A 23,036-nucleotide genomic window follows, 5' to 3' on the forward strand; every position below is an offset into this window, starting at 1 on the left:
GTTTATAGGCCTCCAAAATACTCTTCAGCCTTTTCTGAGGACTTTACAAAACTGTTATCAACCATTTCCTCAGAGTTTGACTGTTTTGCTATTTCTGAGATTTTAACATTCACAAAGATAATGCAGAAAACAATATGGCAAAAGAAATCAAAACTGTTTTAAAAACTTTTGATCTGACTCAGCATGTACATGGACCGACACACAATCGTGGACACACTCTAGATTTACTTATCAGTAAGGGTCTAAACATTTCATCGATTGTTATTAAGGATGTAGCACTGTCTGATCATTTCTGTATTTTCTTTGATATATTGATCTCTCCTGCCATTGAAGCTAGATCTGTGTCTGTCAAGAAGAGATGCTTAAATGAGAACACTAGTGTACTATTTATGAAGGCTATATCTTTAACACCAAGCATATCTGCTGACTCTGTTGAATTTCTCCTTGATTCTTTTAATTCAAAAGTTAAAAGTGTAATTGATGATATTGCTCCTGTGAAAGTCAGGAAGAGTGGTAGACAAAAGGCACCTTGGAGAAACTCAACAGCAGTGCAAAATATGAAAAGACAATGCAGAAAAGCAGAGCGCATGTGGCGGAAGACAAAACTTGTAGTCCACTATAACATCTACAAAGACACCATCCATGCTTTCAATATGGAACTAGGCAAAGCTAGACAGACTTTCTTCTCAAATATTATAAACAGCAACTTAAACAACACACGCACTCTTTTTGCTACTGTTGAGAGATTAACAAACCCCCCGAGCCAGATTCCCAGTGAAATGCTCTCAGACAGCAAGTGCAGTGAGTTTGCTTCCTTCTTCTCTGAGAAAATCAATAATATCAGAAAGGTGATCAGCACATCCTTGAGTTGTACTGGGGTCAGACAGATTATACCACAGCCTGAGAAAGTAGTTACTATGTCTGATTTCAAAGAAATTGATGGCAAAATTTTGGAGGAAACTGTACAGCACCTTAAAACATCAACCTGTGCCCTTGACGCTCTTCCCACATCTTTCTTCAAAAGTGTGTTAAACAACTTAGAAGCAGATCTCCTAGAAGTGGTAAATGCCTCACTTCTCTCTGGGAGTTTTCCAAACTCCCTGAAAACGGCAGTTGTCAAACCCCTCCTGAAAACCCCTCCAATCTGGATAAAACCATATTAAGCACCTATAGACTGATCTCAAATCTTCCTTTCAGAGGCAAGATCATTGAAAAAGTTGTCTTCAATCAGCTGAACAAATTCTTAAGCTCGAACGGATACTTTGACAATTTTCAATCTGGTTTCCGGTCGCATCACAGCACAGAGACAGTGCTCATAAAGATAATAAACTATATTTGCTTAAATACTGATACAGGCAAATTATCAGTACTGGTACTACTCGACCTCAGTGCTGCTTTTGACACTGTCGATCACAACATACTTCTTGACAGGCTGGAAAACTGGGTGGGGCTTTCTGGGATAGTCCTAAAATGGTTCAGGTCGTACTGAGTACAGGTTATTATGTAAGTATAGGAGACCATAAGTCTGAGTGGACACCCATGACATGTGGAGACCCTCAAGGCTCAATTCTTGCGCCACTCTTATTCAACCTGTAACACCAAATCTCTTACCACAGCTATGCAGACGACACACAGATCTACTTCGCCATATCGCCTAACGATTTCAGCCCCATTGACTCCCTGTTCCAATGCATTGATGAAGTAAACAGTTGGATGTGCCAAAATTTTCTTCAGTTAAACAAAGACAAAACTGAAGTCATTGCGTTTGGAAATAAAGATGAGGTTCTCAAGGTGAATGCATACCTTCACTCTAGAGGTCAAACAACTAAAAATCAAGTCAGGAATCTTGGTGTGTCTCTAGAGACCTTTACACTGGCTCCCAGTTACATTTAGGATTTATTTTAAATTATTATTACTGGTATATAAATAATGTAATGGCCTAGGACCTCAATACATTGCAGATATGCTCACTGAATATAAACCCAACAGATCACTCAGATCATTAGGATCACATCAGCTAGAAATACCAAGGGTTCACTCTAAGCACGGCGAGTCCGCTATTATGCCAGCCGCAGCTGGAACCAGCTTCCAGAAGAGATTAGATGTGCTCCTACAGTAGCCACATTCAAATCCAGACTCAAAACACATCTGTTTAGCTTTGCATTTACTGAATGAGCACTGTGCCACAGTTTGTCCGACTGTTTGTGCTGTATTTTATTTAATTTTTTTATTCTAATCTATTTTAATTATTCTTATTTCTTTAATTTCTTCTATGTAAAGTACTTTGAATTACCAGTGTGTATGAATGTGTATGTATGTGCTATATAAATAAACTTGCCTTATCTCTGCATAAAAAATAAAATAAATAAAAACACACACACACACATATATATATATATATATATATATATATATATATATATATATACATTTTTGTATTATTTTCAATGGCAAAAATAGACCATAAATATTGCAAAAATATTAATAAATTCAATAAAATTATCTCAACATACAATGCATTCAAAATGTTCAAGCGGCAAACTAGACGCTGTAGACGCGAATTTGACGCGCTATTCGCGTCCGGTGTGAACGCACAGTTACAGATAGCTGAGGCTGCTTGGCTGAAGAGGTGGTTCCACCGGCCGTCTCAGTCTCACACAAAGCCCGCCCTTTTACCCATATATGGATTGGCCAGAAGGTGGGCCCTTCTGGGGGATTTCCCAGGATTTTCGGGCCAATCAGCGCAGCGGAACTGACGTGCAGGTCAGTGCTCCCGCCCACTGAACGGAGTTTAACCGATCGGGAAAGTGGACGGATGCAAACTGTAGTGTTCATCTTTGCTAAAGTTGTGTGCGTGACTGTAAAGTAAGTAGCAGCCTGTTTATGCATTGTTTTTCTGCTTAGTTTATGAACGTTTGAATAGCCCCGCATGTGTCAAAGTTAATGTACGCGAGTGATTATACTATCTGGATTAGATTATTGCACATTAGACTTTTAACGCAACAGGACCGACGTCTCCAGATACGTTTGCTGCCGTTGAACTGGTAGGACATTGTGTTGTTACGTCTTTGCTTGTGTTCGCGGATGATTTGAAATGGTTTGGCAGTTTGTAGTTTGTTTACGATTGATGCAGCTCTGTTGGTGTGTTTGATGAATCGTTGTTTAAACTGCTGGGTTTTTGCAAATCTTTTGGAGTTGCGAGACATATCCGATGATATGTGTTGTTTTGGATTGTGTTGGCTTGTTTTGGGAAGCGTCTAAGTGTGATGTATTTAGACGCGCTGAGGTGCGCATGCTTCAATCATGAGTGAAATTGAAACGGGCGCGGATGTTGAACCTGAACAGGACACATGTAAAAGAAAAGTTCAACTCACAGCAAAGGCTTTGGCTTATAAACTTGAACAACTTCAGAAAGAATGAAAAAGAAATGTAAACGCCATTAAAAGTTCTATGCCAGCCATCAAAGAACTCCTGCTGAAAAATGAGAATGTTTCAGCTGTACAGTCTGAACTTGAAACTTTGGTGCAAACTTTTAAAGAGATTAAAATTGCCCATTATTGCCTATTGACGAGCAAATCAAACAAAATGAGTGGTTCTCAATAATTTATAAACACAGTGATGCATTTATAAAAGAGACAAAGCAATGGATCAATGGAATTGAGAAGTCAAGTGATGATAACCAGGATCAACAGTTGAAAACAGTTGAATGCCCTTCGAATGATTCAAAAAACCAGAATATGTCTCAAACTTCCATGCATAATAAAGAAGATATAAACCCAAGCGATAGTATTTCTAACGTTGGAAGTAAAGGATCAAGTCAACGTAGTTCTTCCACAAGACGTTCAACTACATCAACCACTTCTTTGGCCCGCATTAAGGCAGAGGCTGATATTGCATCTTTGTTGGTACGTCAAAATTTAATGAAGGAAAAACATGCAATTGAAGAAAAGGAACAGAACTTAAGGAAACAGAAAGATGATTTTGAGTTGCGAATGGAAATTGCTGCAACAGCGGCAGTGAAAGTGCTTAAAGGTTCTAGTGTGCATCGTGTCAAAAGTGATGTGACTCATCGGTTTCGATCGAATGAATTCCTACTTCGATAAAGGACAACAGGCAACACAGACACTCAACGCTGATGCAAATTCTTTTACTCCAAGAGCTGAGACTCATCAAATTGTTTCTTCTAAGGATGGTGGCAATGCAGCTCCCAAGGCGAGCAAGGGGAACATTTCTCATACAATTTATTCCCAGAACATCTCAAAGTTAAGTAGAACAACTCCGAGCGGTTATGTGAATGCCGGTCCAGGAAATAGGCCTATTGATCAAGTTCTCCAAATTATGGATAAACAAAATGAAATCACATCTTTACTGATTCAACAACAGTGTTTGTCATCTTTGCCTAAAAGGGAAATTCAAGTGTTTGATGGAAACCCTCTGCAATATCATGCCTTCATGAAATCCTTTGAAAGCGGTGTGGAGCGTAAAACTGAAAGCCCTAGCGATCGCTTATATTTTCTTGAACAGTATACCCGGGGTCATCCAAAAGAGATTATAAAGAGTTGCCAGCATATGCCTGCCGACCGTGGGTATTTAAGGGCCAAAGCTTTACTACAAGAGCATTTCGGTGACCAGTATATAATTGAATCTTCCTATATGGAAAAGGCTCATTCATGGGCAAATATCAAAAGCGAAGATGTCAGAGCTTTACAGGATTATAGTCTGTTCCTAAGAAGCTGTTGTAACTCCATGGAAGATATTCAGTATTTTCATGAGTTGGATACTCCCTCCAAAATGTTGACGTTAGTGAAGAAATTACCATACAAATTGAGGGAAAAATGGAGATCTGAAGTCTGTGAATTGCAGGAAGCTGTCAATCAACGGGCTACCTTCAGCGACATTGTTAACTTTGTTGAAAGACAAGTAAAAATAATGAAGGATCCAGTTTTTGGAGACATACAAGATGGTCCAGCATTAACAGGAAGTACATTTTTGAACAAAGGCATGTCTCAGTCTTCCCTTAAATTTAAAAGAAGCAGTTTTGCTACTACCGTCACAGCAATGGAAAATAAATCAGAAATTGGAACCAACGAAAGGGAAATTGTTTCGCCCAGCACCAAGAGTTGTTTGTTTTGTAGATGTGGACATGCTTTGGAAATGTGCCATCTATTGGAAAATAAGAGTCATGGTGAGAAGATTTCGTTCTTAAAGGAGAATGGCGTTTGTTTTGGCTGTATGTGCACAGGGCACATCAGTAGAGATTGTAGAAATCGCCTTTCATGTAAAGTGTGTAATCTTAAGCACCCAAGTATACTTCACATCTACCCACAAGAAAAAGAGACCGATTCAAAACCCATCAGGAGACAAATGGACACTGAGTGCTCTGGAATCCGTTGAGTCCAGTGGATTTATTGGGGCTGGTGAATTTGAATGTAAACTTTCCATAGTTTCGGTACAAGTGAAATCTAAAAAAGGAAATAAGACTGGGGTTACTTATGCTTTTCTGGATCAAGGTAGCACTGCAGTATTTTGTACACCTGCATTGATGAACAGACTTGGTCTTTCAGGTAAAAAGACTAATATTCTCTTGCGTACTATGGGACAGGAAAAAGTCACAACTACCCATGTTGTTTCTGGATTAGAGGTGGCCGGTTTGAACAAAGATGACTTTTGGGAATTGCCTGATGCCTATACACAAAATACTATGCCTGTGCACGGTGGAAACATCCCAAGACAAAAGGATCTGCAGGGATGGCCACATCTGAAACATGTGACTCTACCTGAAATTGACTCTGAGGTTGAATTACTTATAGGAATCAACGCCCCAAGGTTTATGGAGCCAATTCAAGTGATCCGCAGTGTCAATAATGGACCATACGCAATTAAAACCAGGTTGGGATGGACCGTAAATGGTCCACTAAGAGGAGATGGTGGTCACCAGTCTGCCTTTGGGTATCCTGACGTTACAGTTAACAGGATTTCAGTTTCAAACTTGGGAGAGCTTTGGCAACAACAATTCAAGGTTGATTTTCCTGAGTGTAACAAAAACGAACAAGCCGGGTTTTCAAGAGAAGATCACAAGTTCATTGAGATGGTAACAGACTCATTAAAGCTTGTAGATGGTCATTATTCTATTGGCTTACCTTTGAGGAAGAAAAATGTTTGTATGCCAGACAACAGGACAATTGCTGAACAGCGTGCTCTGAACCTAATGAAAAGGTTGAAAAGGGAAGTTTAATTTCATTCTGAATATTCTTTTCATGAAATACCTTATTTCTAAAGGTTATGCAGAAAGAGTGCCAAGTGAGGACTTAAGACGTAACGATTGGAAGGTATGGTACATACCCCATCACGGCGTCTATCACCCACGAAAAGAAAAACTGCGGGTTGTATTCGATTGTATCGAGTTGTATTCGAATCAATACTCTGATTCATTCTGAACTTCTGACCTGTAATGCTCCTGAATCATAATCATACACTGTTCACTCATTGGCCAGAGGAGAACTGGCCCCCGACTGAGCCTGGGTTCTCCCAAGGTTTTTTTCTCCATTCTGTCCCCTGATGGAGTTTTGGTTCCTTGCCGCTGTTGCCTTACCTTCTGGCTTGCTTAGTTGGGGACATTTAATATTCAACAATATTATAGATCTGCCTTAAAGGTGGACGATTATGAAATTGTTTTTTGTATTATTTTCATGTTATCACTGTGAAGCTGCTTTGATACAATCTGTATTGTAAAAAGCGCTATATAAATAAAGGTGACTTGACTTGACTTGACTTGACTTGATTGTGGTGCTACATTTCGAGGTATATCTTTGAATACCCAACTGTTACAGGGTCCAGATCTCACCAGTTCATTGATCGGAGTGATATCCAGATTCAGGAAGGAAAGAGTTGTGATCACAGCAGATTTCTTTGGTGGCCTGATGGTGACCTTACTCGAAATATGGCTGAGCATCGTATGGTTGTGCATCTCTTTGGAGCTACTTCATCACCCAGTTGTGCAAATTTTGCCCTCAGAAGGTGTGCTGAAGACAACAAAGACTTCAGCAAGGAAGTAATTGATGCAGTCTTGCATTGTTTTTATGTGGATGACTGTCTGTTGTCAGTAAATTCAGAGGAAAAGGCTGTTTCTCTGTATCACGACCTTGTTGCTATTTGCGCGAAAGGAGGTTTTTCACTGACAAAATGGATAAGTAACAACCGAGATGTTCTGGCAAAAATTCCAGAGGAATTCAGAGCAAAAAATTTGAAGGATTTGGATTTGGACCAAGATTTACTTACAGTGAAAAGAGTGCTGGGAGTACAATGGTGCATACAATCTGATGCCTTCAAGTTTAAGATTGTGTTGCAGCAAAGACCTCTGACCAAAAGAGGGATCCTGGCTACCATGAGTTCTGTCTACGATCCTTTAGGAATCCTGTCTCCTGTGATTTTGTATGCAAAAAAGATCTTGCAAGATCTGTGCAGGAAGAAACTAGGCTGGGACGAAATTATTCCCGCTTCAAATGCTCAGGAGTGGATCATGTGGTTGGACGGATTGCGCGAATTGGAAAGCTTCAAAATCGATAGATGCTTCAAACCAATGGGTTTTGGAGAGGTGAGCACAGCACAATTACACCACTTTTCCGACGCAAGTGAAGACGGTTATGGAGTAGTTTCTTATCTGGTTTTGCATAATGTCGACTCCCAAGCGCACTGTCATGATGGTAAGCGGACAACACAGCAGGTTTGGAGAAATTTAATTAGAGCTTGACAAGTCTTGACAAATATGCAGCCTCAAAAGAAACAAAAGACTACCCGAGGTAGTTAGAAACACAGGAAGCGCGTAAAGCAAACAGGTGAACAAAGGTCTGTTAGACTGGAGCTGCGTGGCTGAATTCCCCGTGAGTGATAGCGTCCGGGAGGCAGACGAGGCGGACAGCGATTCTCTGGACTGGGTTCGGTACCGACACACACGGGTCCACGCGACAGGACTGAGACAGGACAAAAATAGCGTCAGACACAATACTGTTCACAATAGCAAATGCAATACTCCAGCGAGGTCTGATAGAAAGAAGAGCCAGGATATAGGGAAGCAATCAGTGAGAAAGGAGGGACAGGTGATGAGAGTAATAGGCCAAGACTGGAAAAGAGCATCAGCTGAAAGACATGAAAGTAGATTGAAGAGGTATGTGCGTAAATGGGTCAGCGTGTGAGTATGTAAATGGGCGTTACTAGACCGCGTGTGAGTGTGTGTGTGTGTGTGTGTGAGATAGAGTGAGAGAAAGCACCCAGATCATGACACGCACATCGCCTTTGGCTTGGTGCGCTTAGGTCAGTGGCTTGGATCCTCAGGTTTAAGCAATTACTCTTCAATCTAAGTCAGGAGAGGAAATCACGGAGTATGTCTTTAATACAACCTAGCATGGATGAAAACCAACAAAAACAACATTTGAAAAAGGAAATGGAGAAAATCAAGGCACAATGCGACAGAAGTGAGCTTTCTGTGGTAGATCTAAAGAAAGCTGAATTAGGGGTAATTCGTTACTGCCAAAGAAAAAGATACTCTGATGAACTCAAGTTTGCAAAAGGGAGAAAATGTGAAGAAGAACAGTCACATTTATAAGCTCAATCCTATCCTTGAAGACGGTGTTTTAAGAGTCGGCGGACGTTTGAGTAGGGCAGTTATGCCTGAAGAGACAAAACATCCCGTTATACTTGCTAAGGATTTTCACATCTCAGACCTCATCCTTAAATGTATACATCAAGAGGTGGGTCATGGTGGTCGAAACTATATGCTATCAAGAGATATGGAGTTCTCTTCACATGTTTAGCCATTCGTGCGATTCATATTGAAGTGGTACAATCATTGAATACTGATTCCTTTATTAATGCACTGCAACGATTTATCGCAAGACGTGGACATGTCTTGGAAATGCGATCTGACAATGGTAAAAATTTTCTTGGAGCGGAACGAGAGTTAAGGCAAGCTATTGAATGCTGGAACCAATCTCAGATCAACAACATGCTTCTGCAGAAGGGAATAAAGTGGATTTTTTAATCCCCCAACTGGTTCACATCACGGAGGCATATGGGAAAGAATGATTAGGTCCGTAAGTACTTAATGCCACTTTAAGAACACAAAACCTTGATGAAGAAGGCCTTCGAAGCAATTATAAATGTACCTCCCATTACTAAGGAATCTGCCGACATCAATGATTTGGAAGCACTGACACCCAATCATTTGCTGCTGTAAGGTTGGAAATAATCCAAGATTATTTCAATGCAACAAAGACACTTTCTTTTCATTAAGACATTTCCAGCATAGCAGTGATTGGGACAATGGAGGAAATTGTGATGGTCTGATTGGTCAGTTTGAATGTCTCACACCTGGGTGCTGGGGACACGGTGGGGGGAGAAATGACAAAACTGGAGGGCAAGGGTTCTTCACGCTCTTGTCTTTGGATGCCAAGCTGGGGAGAGGGCTCTCTCCCTCTCCCTCTCGCTCTCTCTCTTTCTCTCTCTCTTTCTCTCCCTCTCTCTCTCCCTCTCTCTCTCTCTTTCTCTCTCTCTCAGGTAACATTTATGTTGGGCACAAATGGTTTAAATTCTCATTACATCATGTTGTAACTATTTAAGTGTAAACATAACCTTATTGCACATTTAACTTTTATTTAATTCATGGAGTCAGATTAAAACGAGATAATTGCATATGAGAACCTGTGTCTTATTTAACCAAAATTCCTTTAAAACGCTGGAGAGACTTGAACACGCGCTTCCTTACCGGCTATTTGGAAACCGGAAGTTGGGCCGAATAGCCGGCTTTTACACTGCTGTTAAAGACTACCCCATCATTGCCACCAGGGATCTTTCAAAGGGAGGATGTATATGCTCGTCATCGATGGAAACAGGTGCAATATATATCAGACCTGTTCTGGAAACGATGGACAAAGGAGTACTTGCCTCAACTGCAAGAGCGGCAAAAATGGTCAGCTCCATCTCGCAACTTCGTTCCAGGTGATATTGTGCTTTTGGTTGATGACTCAGCACCACGCAATTCATGGATAACTGGAAAAGTGATTCAGACATTTCCAGATAATCAAGGCTTTGTTCGTCAAGTGAGACTTAAGACCAAGACAAACTGTTTGACTAGACCAGTGACAAAAATCTGCCTTCTGCAAGAGGCGGATATTTGACATTTTCCTTGAAAGAGAATGACTTTTTTAACATAGGCACAAACTTATTACACGCATCACATTGACACACCACATAGACATACTTCTCACTTTACATCGATGATAAATTCACTCCGTGCTGAAACTGTGTTATGGACTTTACAAGGACTCTGTACTGAAGAATCGATGTATTGTAAATGTGCTAACATTTATGATTGATGTAAAAATATGATTTTTTTTGTATTTTGAGATCTTGTATTTATAAATGTCTCCTATGTGTATTTAATATAATTATCGATTTATAATAATTAGGGGCTGGTATGTAGGAGCCATATAATGGGAAAGTCATGTGACCAAATGATAATGGGTGTGTCATTAATTAAGTTGGGTTAAAACATCTGTTGTGTGTGTGTGTGTTTGGATGGAAGAATGGGGGTGAGTGCTGGAGCACATATTTTGTTTACCGTGCAAACCTGAACAAAATAAAACAACATGCAAGTTTCAAAGAAAAACGCGTCACAAAAGTTATTCCTCCACTCAGCTCCTTAGCGGTCTTTGGATTGTTTTTATGTGCCGCTACACTATCGAGCTCGTAAAGATGTTCGTGTGTATATTTACATACTAGTTTCCTCACGTATTTCATTGTTATATTTAGAAGACATAATCTATGTGCCTTTTATTCATTATATGGCCTATTTAATATATATACATATATATATCGCTCACTTCTAGAGTTAAAGCACTCTTTGGGCGCATGCGCACTAGAGGCTCCATTTCTGTCCTCAGCGCGCAAAGGTGTCGAATTTTTAACCTCTCAGTATAAATCATTTCTAGCAGTGTATTTTTCCATATAATGGCACATTTGTTTTTCTTATTGTACTTTATTAATCATTGTAACTTAGTATTCATTGTGGAGATTACTGTTACTATGTTTATTGTGACTACTATTATTTGTTATTATTATTTAACTTATATATTTTTCTTATATCCTTATTTATAGAAAACCACACACACACGCAACGTCGAAGTTATTCAGTGTACTGAGTTGTGGTGACAATAAATGGGTTATTCCCGAATGTCATAGAGATTAGGTAATTTCATATGTTGATTGACAACCTATCCAGGGAATAGGATAGCTGAGAGTAAGAGGGGGCGGGACTTGTAAATCCAGAAGCCAGATACTTAGGGAGTGAGACTCGGTCTGTGCTGCATCTGATAAATAAATAAGTTCTTAGCAACAAAGTCGTTGTAAGTGAGACTTATTTGACACCGAATACCTGATCATCTCTGGTAAAAGTCTCTCACCGGACGCTCTGTAGTGGGTCTGTTATCAACTGGCAAATTCGGCATCTAGCCAACATTTTTACACCATTCCTTGTTATTTCCACATTTCAGTTTAACAAAAAATAATATACCAGTTTTAATGTGTCTTTTTTTGTAAATGCACTGTAACCACAACATTTACCATGCTTTTACCACGGTAACCTTAGTTGTACTGTGATGGGTGTAGTAAAAGGATAATAACCACTTGGCAATTTTTTCCCCCTAAAAATGAGCTTCCCCTCTTTGGAAGACCAGCAGCCGCCACATAATGATTTTAAATGACTGGCACCTGATACACAAATGGAGATAAGCCTATGCACCATCAAATTATTAAATTTAATTCCAGTTAATTTTTAACATTGAAATTCTGTTTAATTTAGTATAAACTAAGTGTTAATCTAATCATCTAAACTGCTCACTAGAGTGATGACACAATCTATGATAATTATTTCTAGAATAATTATAAAACGTTTGATGTAGACTACTCACCAGTAATACGGAATTTCTTGTGAAAGATCAAACTGTTCTTGTTTTTAATTTCCACTTCATAATCTCCATACTGATTACTTTGGATGTTTCTGATAGTGAGCTCTCCGGTATCATCAGTGTTGCTCCATCTCGCGTCAGCGCCGTTTAATCCTTTACCTTGCGCGAGACCATCGCCGGTTCCAACGTTTGTTAGTTTACATTTAATTTACGATTTTAACATCAACGCTTAAACGAGTATTGACAAACGATACGTTAATAGAAAGGTCAGAGGCTCGATCATTGAGATTTACGATCGTAATGTCATAGAGAGATAACATCATTTTACACCGTATCAAGAGATCGGAATTATTCTTGCAACACTAAAACGAGTAGTTCTGAACAATTTTTGTCAATTGACGATGACAATTAAATCATGCAAAAATCGGCGCAGAGTTGATTATTAGGCTAACCGGATTTACCGGAACACAAAATCAGTTTGACCTTTTAGTCCAAAAAGTGGTCGTTTAAAACAAATATCTATTCATTCTTCTTTGCTTACGTAATGTTTCTTCTGAGAGAATGGAAATTCATATCAATTATAAACTAAATTATTCACTGTAAGGGCATTTTAGGAGGAAAACATTATACTATTATGTTTGTTAGAGTATAATATTCAGTGAATATAGATAATATTCACTGCTAACAAGGAGATGTAGTTTTAACACATAGATGATTACAGTGATGATACGAATAATTAGGCTATATTACACAGTTTTCTGAACAATCCTTTTGTCTGCCACGGACTAGAGATGTCCTAAATCCAACCCGATCTCACGGCAATTCGTACGAATTTTACGAGGTGGCTAATTCGTACCAGTTCATACGACTTCACTCGTACGAATTAGTACGATTTTTGCTAAAACGTACATATTTTACGATTTGCCAAAATCGTATGAATTCATACGAATGACCTACCCCTGACCCCGCCCCTAAACCCAACCGTCACGTGGGTTTAGACAAATCTTACAAATTCGTACGAGTGAGGTCGTACAAATTCGTACGAATTAGCCACCTTTTAATCACTCGTACAAATTCGTACGAATTGGTCGTGTGCCTAAATCACACACTGCCAGAGCAGATACTACAAAATATCAATATTGTTTAAATGTTAAACTGAATAAATGCATGCATGTGTGTATGAATTCATATTGAACATACTACATCTGCCATGTTGGCATTGTCATGTGACTTACGACAGCAGAGTTACTGACATATACACATTTTTCCTGTGGCCTCATAAGACAGTAAAGTGTTTATGCAATGTGCACTTTGCTATCATGGTGGGAGAAGTATGTAATTTAGGTATTCTTCGGCTATTGTATTTGGACATTTGATGTGCTGTTTTTTTTTAGATTTAAGATTTAATTTTACACAGTAACTGTCTTGCCACCCTGCTCTTGCAAAACTGATTGTCCTGCCCCTAACTCACTCGTTTGGTAATGGATATATGTCACTATATCAGACTGATCTGGTTACTCAAACAAACAGATTAAGCAAGTTATATGATAAAAAGATGAGAATGCTAGAATGAGAAGTGTGCTGTACTACTGCTACACTACATGTTGTGCACATGCATAACATAATTATTTTTTTATTGTTATTTTTTTTTTGCTACAGTCTCTATTGATTAACAAATATACAACTAGGCTACTTAAAATGTAAAAGATTGATACAGAGCCAAAGACAAATGTTTTCAGACTGGAGAAAGACAGAGATATATTGCTTAGTGGAGAGTTCTGCACTGGGTATAGTGTAAATGTGTACAGACAGTCAGATGATTGGATAAATAAGTTGCGGTATATTACAGAATATGAGGCAGAGTAAAGAGATGTCAGAAATGGAGAGAGATGCTGGATGTCAGCAGTAGAGACAGAGAGATGACAGGATGGACAGTTTGCTGTATATCTGTCATAATGTAAAAGTGTCAACATATGAAGAGGTGGCCTAATAAAAAACAGTTTTAAAATGTGTGTGTAACGTCTGAGAAATAACTGACGACGGAAAAGCGGAAATGATGAACTAAATCACTACCATAAAACTCCAGTCATGATTAGAACTTTTACTGCTGTACTGTCAACGCATGATTGTTTTAGACAAAGTTGAACTATTTAAATGTTTATAATTTACAGATACAAAAATTAGCCTAGTTGTAAATAATTTCATATTGTTTTCATCTCAAATCAATTACGAGTTGCCATTTTCGTGTCACAAGTGCCATTATTCAATATTCTAAGAAGAAAATGTTTCATGAACCTTATTTTCAGTGGCTTTACAATCAAATTTAAATGATAACTTATTCAGACTTGTGGCTTTGAATTGCTTGATTTTTGAGTTGTTCATAGCACAGTTTCATATATTTATTTTTAAATATATTTTATTTAAATAAATGGATAATTACTTTACAAAATATTTAACCCTCTCTCACTTTTAGTCTATAATAATATAACATATTATTTTACCTTAATGACAAAGCCACATTTATCATCTTTCTAAAGATTCATCAGTTATGCCTGTAGTCCAGAGGGTTCATGAACTGTGACTGTTTTAGTCTGTATATGTCAGGTTTGGGTTCGAGCTTAACTAGTGGGGGCGACTGTTAAAAGGTTAAGTCAGCAATGGGGACGCCTCCAAACTTCCACTGTATCTGATCATCTCTCTGTATACCAGTAACACCAGTGTGTAGAGTGACAGTCTCTCCCTCAGTCACTAATACTGACTCCACAGCATCTGTCACAGTAACAAACACATCAGGAGAAGAAACACAAGCAGATTTAAACAGATCAAGTTAATGATGCTACAGGTCTAGAAGTCAGAGATGCTGAACATCTTTGACTCTTTAAAATCTTTAGATTTGCTGCTCTTGGTTTATTTTTTCTCTCTCTTTTTGTTGAATGTTGAATTGACATGAGAGTTGTTGACCTTTATTGTTATTTTTTGAGTTATGAAGTTTGATAATTATTTAGTAGTTGCAGTTTAAATTCGTAAGCTAATTGTTTTGTTTTTGCATATATTTATACTCTGTTGTTTTTCCGACTTTTATCACTGTAAAGCTTCTTCCTTTCTTCCCTCTGGCTATTGAAACTGTTTGTATCTTTCTGAATGACTCCTTATATTGATCCCAAACTTAAATTATTATTAATATTATTATTAATAATTATTATTATGACAGGAAATAAACAATGTTTTTTTTTTATAAATATTTCTAGGTCAATAATCAAATGTAAGAAGTGACAGAACTTTTTACAAAATGACCTGAATTTGCAGACCCTGGTGTCAATGAACATCTTTGGATATTTGCTTAGTGAGTGAGCGGTTACAAGAATAAACAATTTGTAAATATTTTAATTGTTTTGATGATATGTTGTGGCGATTCTTTTCTTTTTGATAATGTTGTTCTGCTCATCTTGGCCAGGTCACTTCTGTTAAAGAGATTCTTAATCTCAGAAAATTGTATCTGGTTAAATAAAGGGCAATAATAATAAATAAGAGTAAATGAGTGTCATTGATCATGTGACTTTACAGACAGCGTTCTTCAACGTGTTCTTAAGATCTCAGATCAAATATATTCATTGTGGAGCTTTATCCAACATCAGTCTTATTAATGTGTCTCATAAAACACTGCATTAAATATTAATAAGCAGTGTCTCCCTATAACAATAACTCTAAGCTCTGTGAGCTTTGTTGCTGTTGTTCACCATAAACTTTATATCATGTGGATACAGGAAGATTAAATAAATGAATAAAAGAGAGACATGATTAGATTCAACAAAACATGATTTAACACAAACTTTATATGGTCATTTATATGCCTCTTGTTTCTTCTTCATAAAGTTGTGAAAATAATTCTATTCATCTGTTCTGTAAATCTCTGAAGCATCAATGTTATAATTCTGTCAATAGATAATATTTCCTTAACACATATTTCACTTTTTACACACTATTCTCTTAACTTACACTCATAGCTGCATTTTTTTAATTGACAAAAACAACAACCGGTTTTGAAGAGTAAACCTCTGATTATTCCACATCATCTAAACTTTTCTCAGAAAATTGCAGTTATCAGATTGCAAGACTTGAGTTACTCACCGCGGACAGTAACACTGAATATTTCAGGTTCTGTCTTTTCTTTGCCCGAGATCTGTAGTTTATAGTCTCCAGTATCTTTAGTTCTGATGTTTGTGATGGTCAGAGATCCATTATGTTTGTCCACATTCAGTCTGTCTTTGAATCCCACTTTATCACCATCAGATGTGGAGAAGCCTCCTGTTTCTTTTATAGCTATGGTTTTATCACCAAACCACCACTCAGCTGAAGCATCTTCTGGTATTACAGTGTGATGTTTTAGAGTGACAGAATCTCCCTCCATCACTGACAGTGACACTTTCACATCAACAGCAAAAACACCTGATGGGGGGAAAATAAATAAAAGATGTTAATTCTTGATCAATCCTTTCATTTTTTGCAGTGCAGCAAATGTTACAGTGAATTTACCCTGATACACAGTGTTTTTCATTATTGTACTGAAGTGCTCTGTGTGTGTGGCTGAAACACAGATGGAGAATCCAGAACTGAGTCTGGCACTGCTGTGCTGTGACTCTGCTGTTACTTAGCCTAGTTTTCTAGATATAGTTTGAAACTGGCTTTTGCCGACTCTGAAAAGTTAATTTCCCCAATACCCAGTTCAACCATAAAAACACAATTTACATTTTTTTACACTAGCCTCATGTGAGGATATTGTTTTAAATGTAGCCTACATCCATTTCACACTTACATCAGTGTTGTGTCTCCTGAAAACTAAACATGACGTGACTCGTGATTTCAACATAAAACACAAATTGTAAAAATGATGACCGTATGTGGAAGATAACATGCAACACTCAAACAAAACACACAAACACACAAAATAAATTAGTAAAATTAAAAGTGCAGCCTGGAAGCACTGTGTTAGTGTGAATGTGTCTGATCTATAACACACACTATAAACATCAGCACTATATAACCTGAGTGAAGATCTGAATCTGTAATGATAAAGACAGACATTAGTGTGAATGTGTCTGATCTATAACACACACTATAAACATCAGCACTATATAACCTGAGTGTAGATCTGAATCTGTAATGATAAAGACAGACATTAGTGTGAATGTGTCTGATCTATAACACACACTATAAACATCAGCACTATATAACCTGAGTGTAGATCTGATACTGTAATGATAAAGACAGACATTAGTGTGAATGTGTCTGATCTATAACACACACTAACATCAGCGCTATATAACCTGAGTGAAGATCTGATACTGTAACGATAAAGACAGACATTACTGTGAATGTCTCTGATCTGTAATACACATAAACATCAGCGCTATATAACCTGAGTCTAGATCTGATACTGTAATGATAAAGACAGACATTAGTGTGAATGTGTCTGATCTATAACACACACTAACATCAGCGCTATATAACCTGAGTGTAAATCTGATACTGTAATGATAAAGACAGACATTAGTGTGAATGTGTCTGATCTATAACACACACTATAAACATCAGCACTATATAACCTGTGTGTAGATCTGATACTGTAATGATAAAGACAGACATTAGTGTGAATGTGTCTGATCTATAACACACACTAACATCAGCACTATATAACCTGAGTGTAGATCTGATACTGTAATGATAAAGACAGACATTAGTGTGAATGTGTCTGATCTATAACACACACTATAAACATCAGCACTATATAACCTGAGTGTAGATCTGATACTGTAATGATAAAGACAGACATTAGTGTGAATGTGTCTGATCTATAACACACACTAACATCAGCACTATATAACCTGAGTGAAGATCTGATACTGTAATGATAAAGACAGACATTACTGTGAATGTCTCTGATCTGTAATACACATAAACATCAGCGCTATATAACCTGAGTCTAGATCTGATACTGTAATGATAAAGACAGACATTAGTGTGAATGTGTCTGATCTATAACACACACTAACATCAGCACTATATAACCTGAGTGAAGATCTGATACTGTAATGATAAAGACAGACATTACTGTGAATGTGTCTGATCTGTAATACACATAAACATCAGCGCTATATAACCTGAGTGAAGATCTGATACTGTAATGATAAAGACAGACATTACTGTGAATGTGTCTGATCTATAACACACACTAACATCAGCACTATATAACCTGAGTGAAGATCTGATACTGTAATGATAAAGACAGACATTACTGTGAATGTGTCTGATCTATAACACACACTATAAACATCAGCACTATATAACCTGAGTGTAGATCTGATACTGTAATGATAGACAGACATTAGTGTGAATGTGTCTGATCTATAACACACACTAACATCAGCACTATATAACCTGAGTGTAGATCTGATACTGTAATGATAGACAGACATTACTGTGAATGTGTCTGATCTATAACACACACTATAAACATCAGCACTATATAACCTGAGTGTAGATCTGATACTGTAATGATAGACAGACATTAGTGTGAATGTGTCTGATCTATAACACACACTATAAACATCAGCACTATATAACCTGAGTCTAGATCTGATACTGTAATGATAAAGACAGACATTAGTGTGAATGTGTCTGATCTATAACACACACTAACATCAGCACTATATAACCTGAGTGTAGATCTGATACTGTAATGATAAAGACAGACATTAGTGTGAATGTGTCTGATCTATAACACACACTATAAACATCAGCACTATATAACCTGAGTGAAGATCTGATACTGTAATGATAAAGACAGACATTAGTGTGAATGTGTCTGATCTATAACACACACTATAAACATCAGCGCTATATAACCTGAGTGAAGATCTGATACTGTAATGATAGACAGACATTACTGTGAATGTCTCTGATCTATAACTGCAATTACTTATGTCAATGAAAAAAGCAAAGTGTGGTAACAGACAAAAAAGCATCACCTACAGCATGAACCAGCAAATCTACCCTATATTTATTGGTAATAGTAAGCTGATTCAGAGAGAATCATACATGCCAACATAAAAAAATAAAATAAACACTAACTCTTTTCTGTGACAGATTCTGTTCTCACTGAAATATTTAATACCTGTTTCTCTAATGACAAATATTTGAAACACTAATCTAAGGTTCCATGAGACAAAATGTGAAATAATGTAAATTTCCTCTAAACAAATTTCTAATTTCTTGTTTAACATGTTTTGTTTATTAGATGTCCTTCATCAGTTAGAAGTGTTTAAATATGTTGATTTCATATCTAAATTGTTCACAGAACACAGATGTAAATAAGATATTGATACTAAGATTTGATCTACTCACCACCACTGACAGTAACACTGATGTTCCTCTGAACGGTGTGTGTGCTGCTGATCATGTTCAGATGATAATCTCCAGAGTCTGAGATTCTGGAGTTACTGATGATGAGAGATACAATTTGAGAATGCAGCTGCAGTCTGCCGTTGAATATCTCGTCACTGGTGTCATGTTTTAAGAAGTTATTGGTCACTTTATTGATTTCAGCAATGAGCTGGTTTTTAAACTTCCACATTATCAGATCATATCCCTTTATTTCAACAAGACCAGTGTCTAGAGTAATAGATTCTCCCTCCTTCACCGATACTGTCGTCATTTTACCTGTCACAGCAACAAACACATATGAAGAACATATGATTACACATATGAATAATATTTTTTTTAAATCACACAGTTAAGTGTTCTGCGATTGATCTACTACAACACAATCTACCAAGAGCAGCACTAATTTACATAGAGTCGCAAACAAGAGAGATCTACTAAAAACACAGGAGCAGCAAATTAAAAATATCATGGCACAGCAAACAATATGTTTGGATAACGTCTTCCTCTGTCATTCCAAATAAACGAACACAAGTGGAGAAAATTCTCTCCTCCTCTCACAAGCTCTCTGTTCTCCACAGCGCCTCAGCAGCAAATATTGATTTATTAATCTCCAATTTCTGTTAATATAGTCATTGCATGCTATAACCTTAAACCATCAACTCTGGAAATATTCCTTCATTCAAAAAACATAATTTGATTTAAGGATGGAGATTGCACAGGAAAGTATAGGCTATAGTGAGGGAGTGAAAGCAATTGGGACATTGCTTAATTTGTATAATCTTTACTCTTATTGGTGTCGTGCTACAGACCTAATTTAAATATTATGCAGGAAACAGAAATCCAATCGGTTATCCAGATACAGAGGCTACTTAATATGAACAAATGTAAACGCACAGTGTCCTGATTGGCTAATGATCCGATCTGCTTGATCGGATCATAGTGATCGCATGTTAAAGTCGGCATGAAATCAAAATTGACCCTATTTACTTTGTTAGCGGATATTACTAGTCTTGTGGTGAACAATTAATCCGTAAGTTAATACACAGAAAACAATTGTTTGCCGAAGTTATCTTTAATCAAAGTCTGAAAAGTTATATCCGGCCTGGAATGGAAAATTTCTGATGACGTAGGTTGAGTTGCGACAACGGAAGTTCCAAATGCTTGGTCGTCACGTGATTCGCGTAGACGGCGGATAGCTCCAGGAAGTGCTTCGGCGCCAATTCAAATCGATGGAGTTATGAGAGCAGAACTGTGATTTTTGGTAATTTGTAGTCAATAAATGCATTGATTTACAATATGTATATAATACACTGACATGTGAATGTAGTATGTATATGTAGAAAAATGATAATATTTAATGATTAGTGTGCTCAACTTGCATTGCCTGCCTTTGTTAACATATTATGGCTAACGTTACCTTGGTTAAAGACTGTGTTGCAGTTGTTAGAAAAAGTCACAAAATATCAAGAAAAAAAAAACAAAGGTTTAATTTTATTTCAGGTAGCTTGAAAAAATAAATGATAGCTAATTTTTACAATCTGTGCTGACAAAATATTTTTCTGTATTGAAATAAGTAGGGAAAAGCTAATTTTTTAGCTTCATAAGGTAGTAAAAAGCCACAATAACAAAATAAAACCAATAAATGTTTGATTAAAAAAATTGAATCAAATAGAAGACGAAAAAGATGAGATCAATATAATAAAAAAATACGAAATTGGCAGTAAATACACTCAGAGACTTTATTGTTCAAAAAGAAATGGACTCCAGCTTTGAAAATGACACTGCTGATGTCACGGTGCGGTTGATTAATTGTTTTATGTGTAATACAAAAATAACTATGCCTACCTTTGTTTCATGAAAAAAAAAAATTATTTTTGAACCTGAAGGGTTCTACAAGCTGAGCGCACTATAAATATCTCCGATTGCTAAATAAACCGTCAGGCAAGTTATTATTTGTAAAAACTAGATTTAGCCTAATTAAAATATAAACTAATGTTTTAAAAATGTTTTATTTGGCAAGTTCTCATTTAGTTCGAAGCAGACAGCTTTTTCACGCCTGGGACTGTTTGTAAAAAAAGTTCCTTATTTCATTGTTCTTAACACATTTGATTGAACAATTACAAATGTCTGTCAAGCAAAGGGTTTGACAAATATTTGTTTGGTTCAAAAACTGTTCACTATTGTTGTGTGAGGTGTGATTTTCAGTAATAAATGACAAAAATCTAATTTTCGTTTTTGAAATTCTCTCGATTATTGTACATTTTTCACTCATACTTCCTTTATAAACACATTACATGCATGCTTATGTTAGCTTAGGGTCTTCTGAATCCATAGATACCAAACACATGGTGTTCCATCTCCATTACATATGGTTTATAAGCCCAAATGTAAAAATAGAGAAAACAGACCAAAAAGGACTTAGTCCCCAGAGGGCTAGACCCCATTTACACGTACATGGTTATTTTGAAAAACGGAGACATTTCCCTTCGGTTGTGCCCCTCATTTACATGCAAACGGAGAATTCTCCTCTGAAAACGATTCTTTCTAAAAACTCCGGCCAGAGTGGAGATTTTGGAAAACTCTGTTTTCACGTTTGCATGTAAACTGAGAAACACGGAGTTTTAGGCAGTCGACGTCACAGTATGTGACTATTTTCGGGATTCTGATTGGCTAACATGGGCTTGAGCATCTCGTTACACTGCCACCTACAGGTTTGGCATGCTCTGTCTTGACGGCATATACACGGGTTCGTGTGCACAGGGTTATTTTTGAAAACGAAGAGGGGTGAAATGTCCGTTTATGAAAATAGCCGTCCACGTGTAAACGTAGCCCTAATGCCAAGTGTAAACGCAGCAGTCCATGTGTTTTAGTGTTATCCCTGTCACCTGTTGTCTTGTTAATTAGCCTAGTCATTATTGAGGTCATTTGTCCCAGCTGTGTCTCATTTCCCTGTTCTGTGCCATCAAATGTTAAAAACTGTGAAGAAACCTTAAAAAAGACGATTTATGGGGCCATTTCAGAGAGTTGTATGGTGGCAAAAAAACGGTGGTAACAAGTGGAGGAAAATGGGTACAAACTTATTTGTATCAATATCATATGCTTTGAGTTTTTCTTGCATATAGATCCAGAGTTTTTGGAATACGAAGATAAATAATAATAATAATTCGTTACATTTATATAGCGCTTTATCTGAGACCTCAAAGCGCTTTACATAGAAGGGGGGGAATCTCCTCAACCACCACCAATGTGCAGCATCCACTTGGATGATGCGACGGCAGCCATATTGCGCCAGAACGCCCACCACACACCAGCTTACTGGTGGAGAGGAGACAGAGTGATGAAGCCAATTAGTATATATAGGAGGATGATTAGAAGGCCATGATGGACAGCGGCCAAGGGGCAAATTTGGCCAGGATGCCGGGGTTACACCCCTACTCTTTTTCGAAGGACATCCTGGGATTTTTAATGACCACAGAGAGTCAGGACCTCGGTTTAACGTCTCATCCGAAGGACGGCGCTCTTTTGGCAGTATAGTGTCCCCGTCACTACACTGGGGTGTTAGGACCCACACAGACCACAGGGTGAGCGCCCCCTGCTGGCCTCACTAACACCTCTACCAGCAGCAACCTGGTTTTT

General features: G+C 37.5%; 2 protein-coding genes and 1 long non-coding RNA gene across 7 annotated transcripts in view; 1 reads left to right on the forward strand and 2 right to left on the reverse strand.

The window, feature by feature from the left end:
* LOC306988988 overlaps window positions 1-23,036 on the reverse strand; it is a 241,940-nt gene that overhangs the window by 176,146 nt on the left and 42,758 nt on the right. The gene's annotated exons all lie outside the window — the stretch shown is intronic.
* The window catches only part of LOC306988961 (uncharacterized protein), a 220,421-nt gene that overhangs the window by 147,405 nt on the left and 49,980 nt on the right, over window positions 1-23,036 (forward strand). The gene's annotated exons all lie outside the window — the stretch shown is intronic.
* LOC306988951 (muscle M-line assembly protein unc-89-like) overlaps window positions 1-23,036 on the reverse strand; it is a 53,097-nt gene that overhangs the window by 16,557 nt on the left and 13,504 nt on the right. For 4 of the 5 annotated variants that reach the window (XM_079594185.1, XM_079594186.1, XM_079594184.1 and 1 more), the window contains 2 exons: window positions 19,362-19,676; window positions 16,089-16,406 (listed from right to left, as the gene is read on the reverse strand). In XM_079594185.1, the coding sequence (XP_079450311.1) occupies window positions 16,089-16,406; window positions 19,362-19,676 (633 nt within the window). Of the gene's footprint in view, window positions 1-11,963; window positions 12,108-14,606; window positions 14,730-16,088; window positions 16,407-19,361; window positions 19,677-23,036 lie in introns of all 5 variants that reach the window. The other variant, XM_079594183.1, reaches the window with a different exon arrangement.

This window comes from Phoxinus phoxinus (genome assembly GCF_949152265.1).
Source record: "Phoxinus phoxinus genome assembly, chromosome: 20".
Classification (NCBI taxonomy): Eukaryota; Metazoa; Chordata; class Actinopteri; order Cypriniformes; family Leuciscidae; genus Phoxinus; species Phoxinus phoxinus.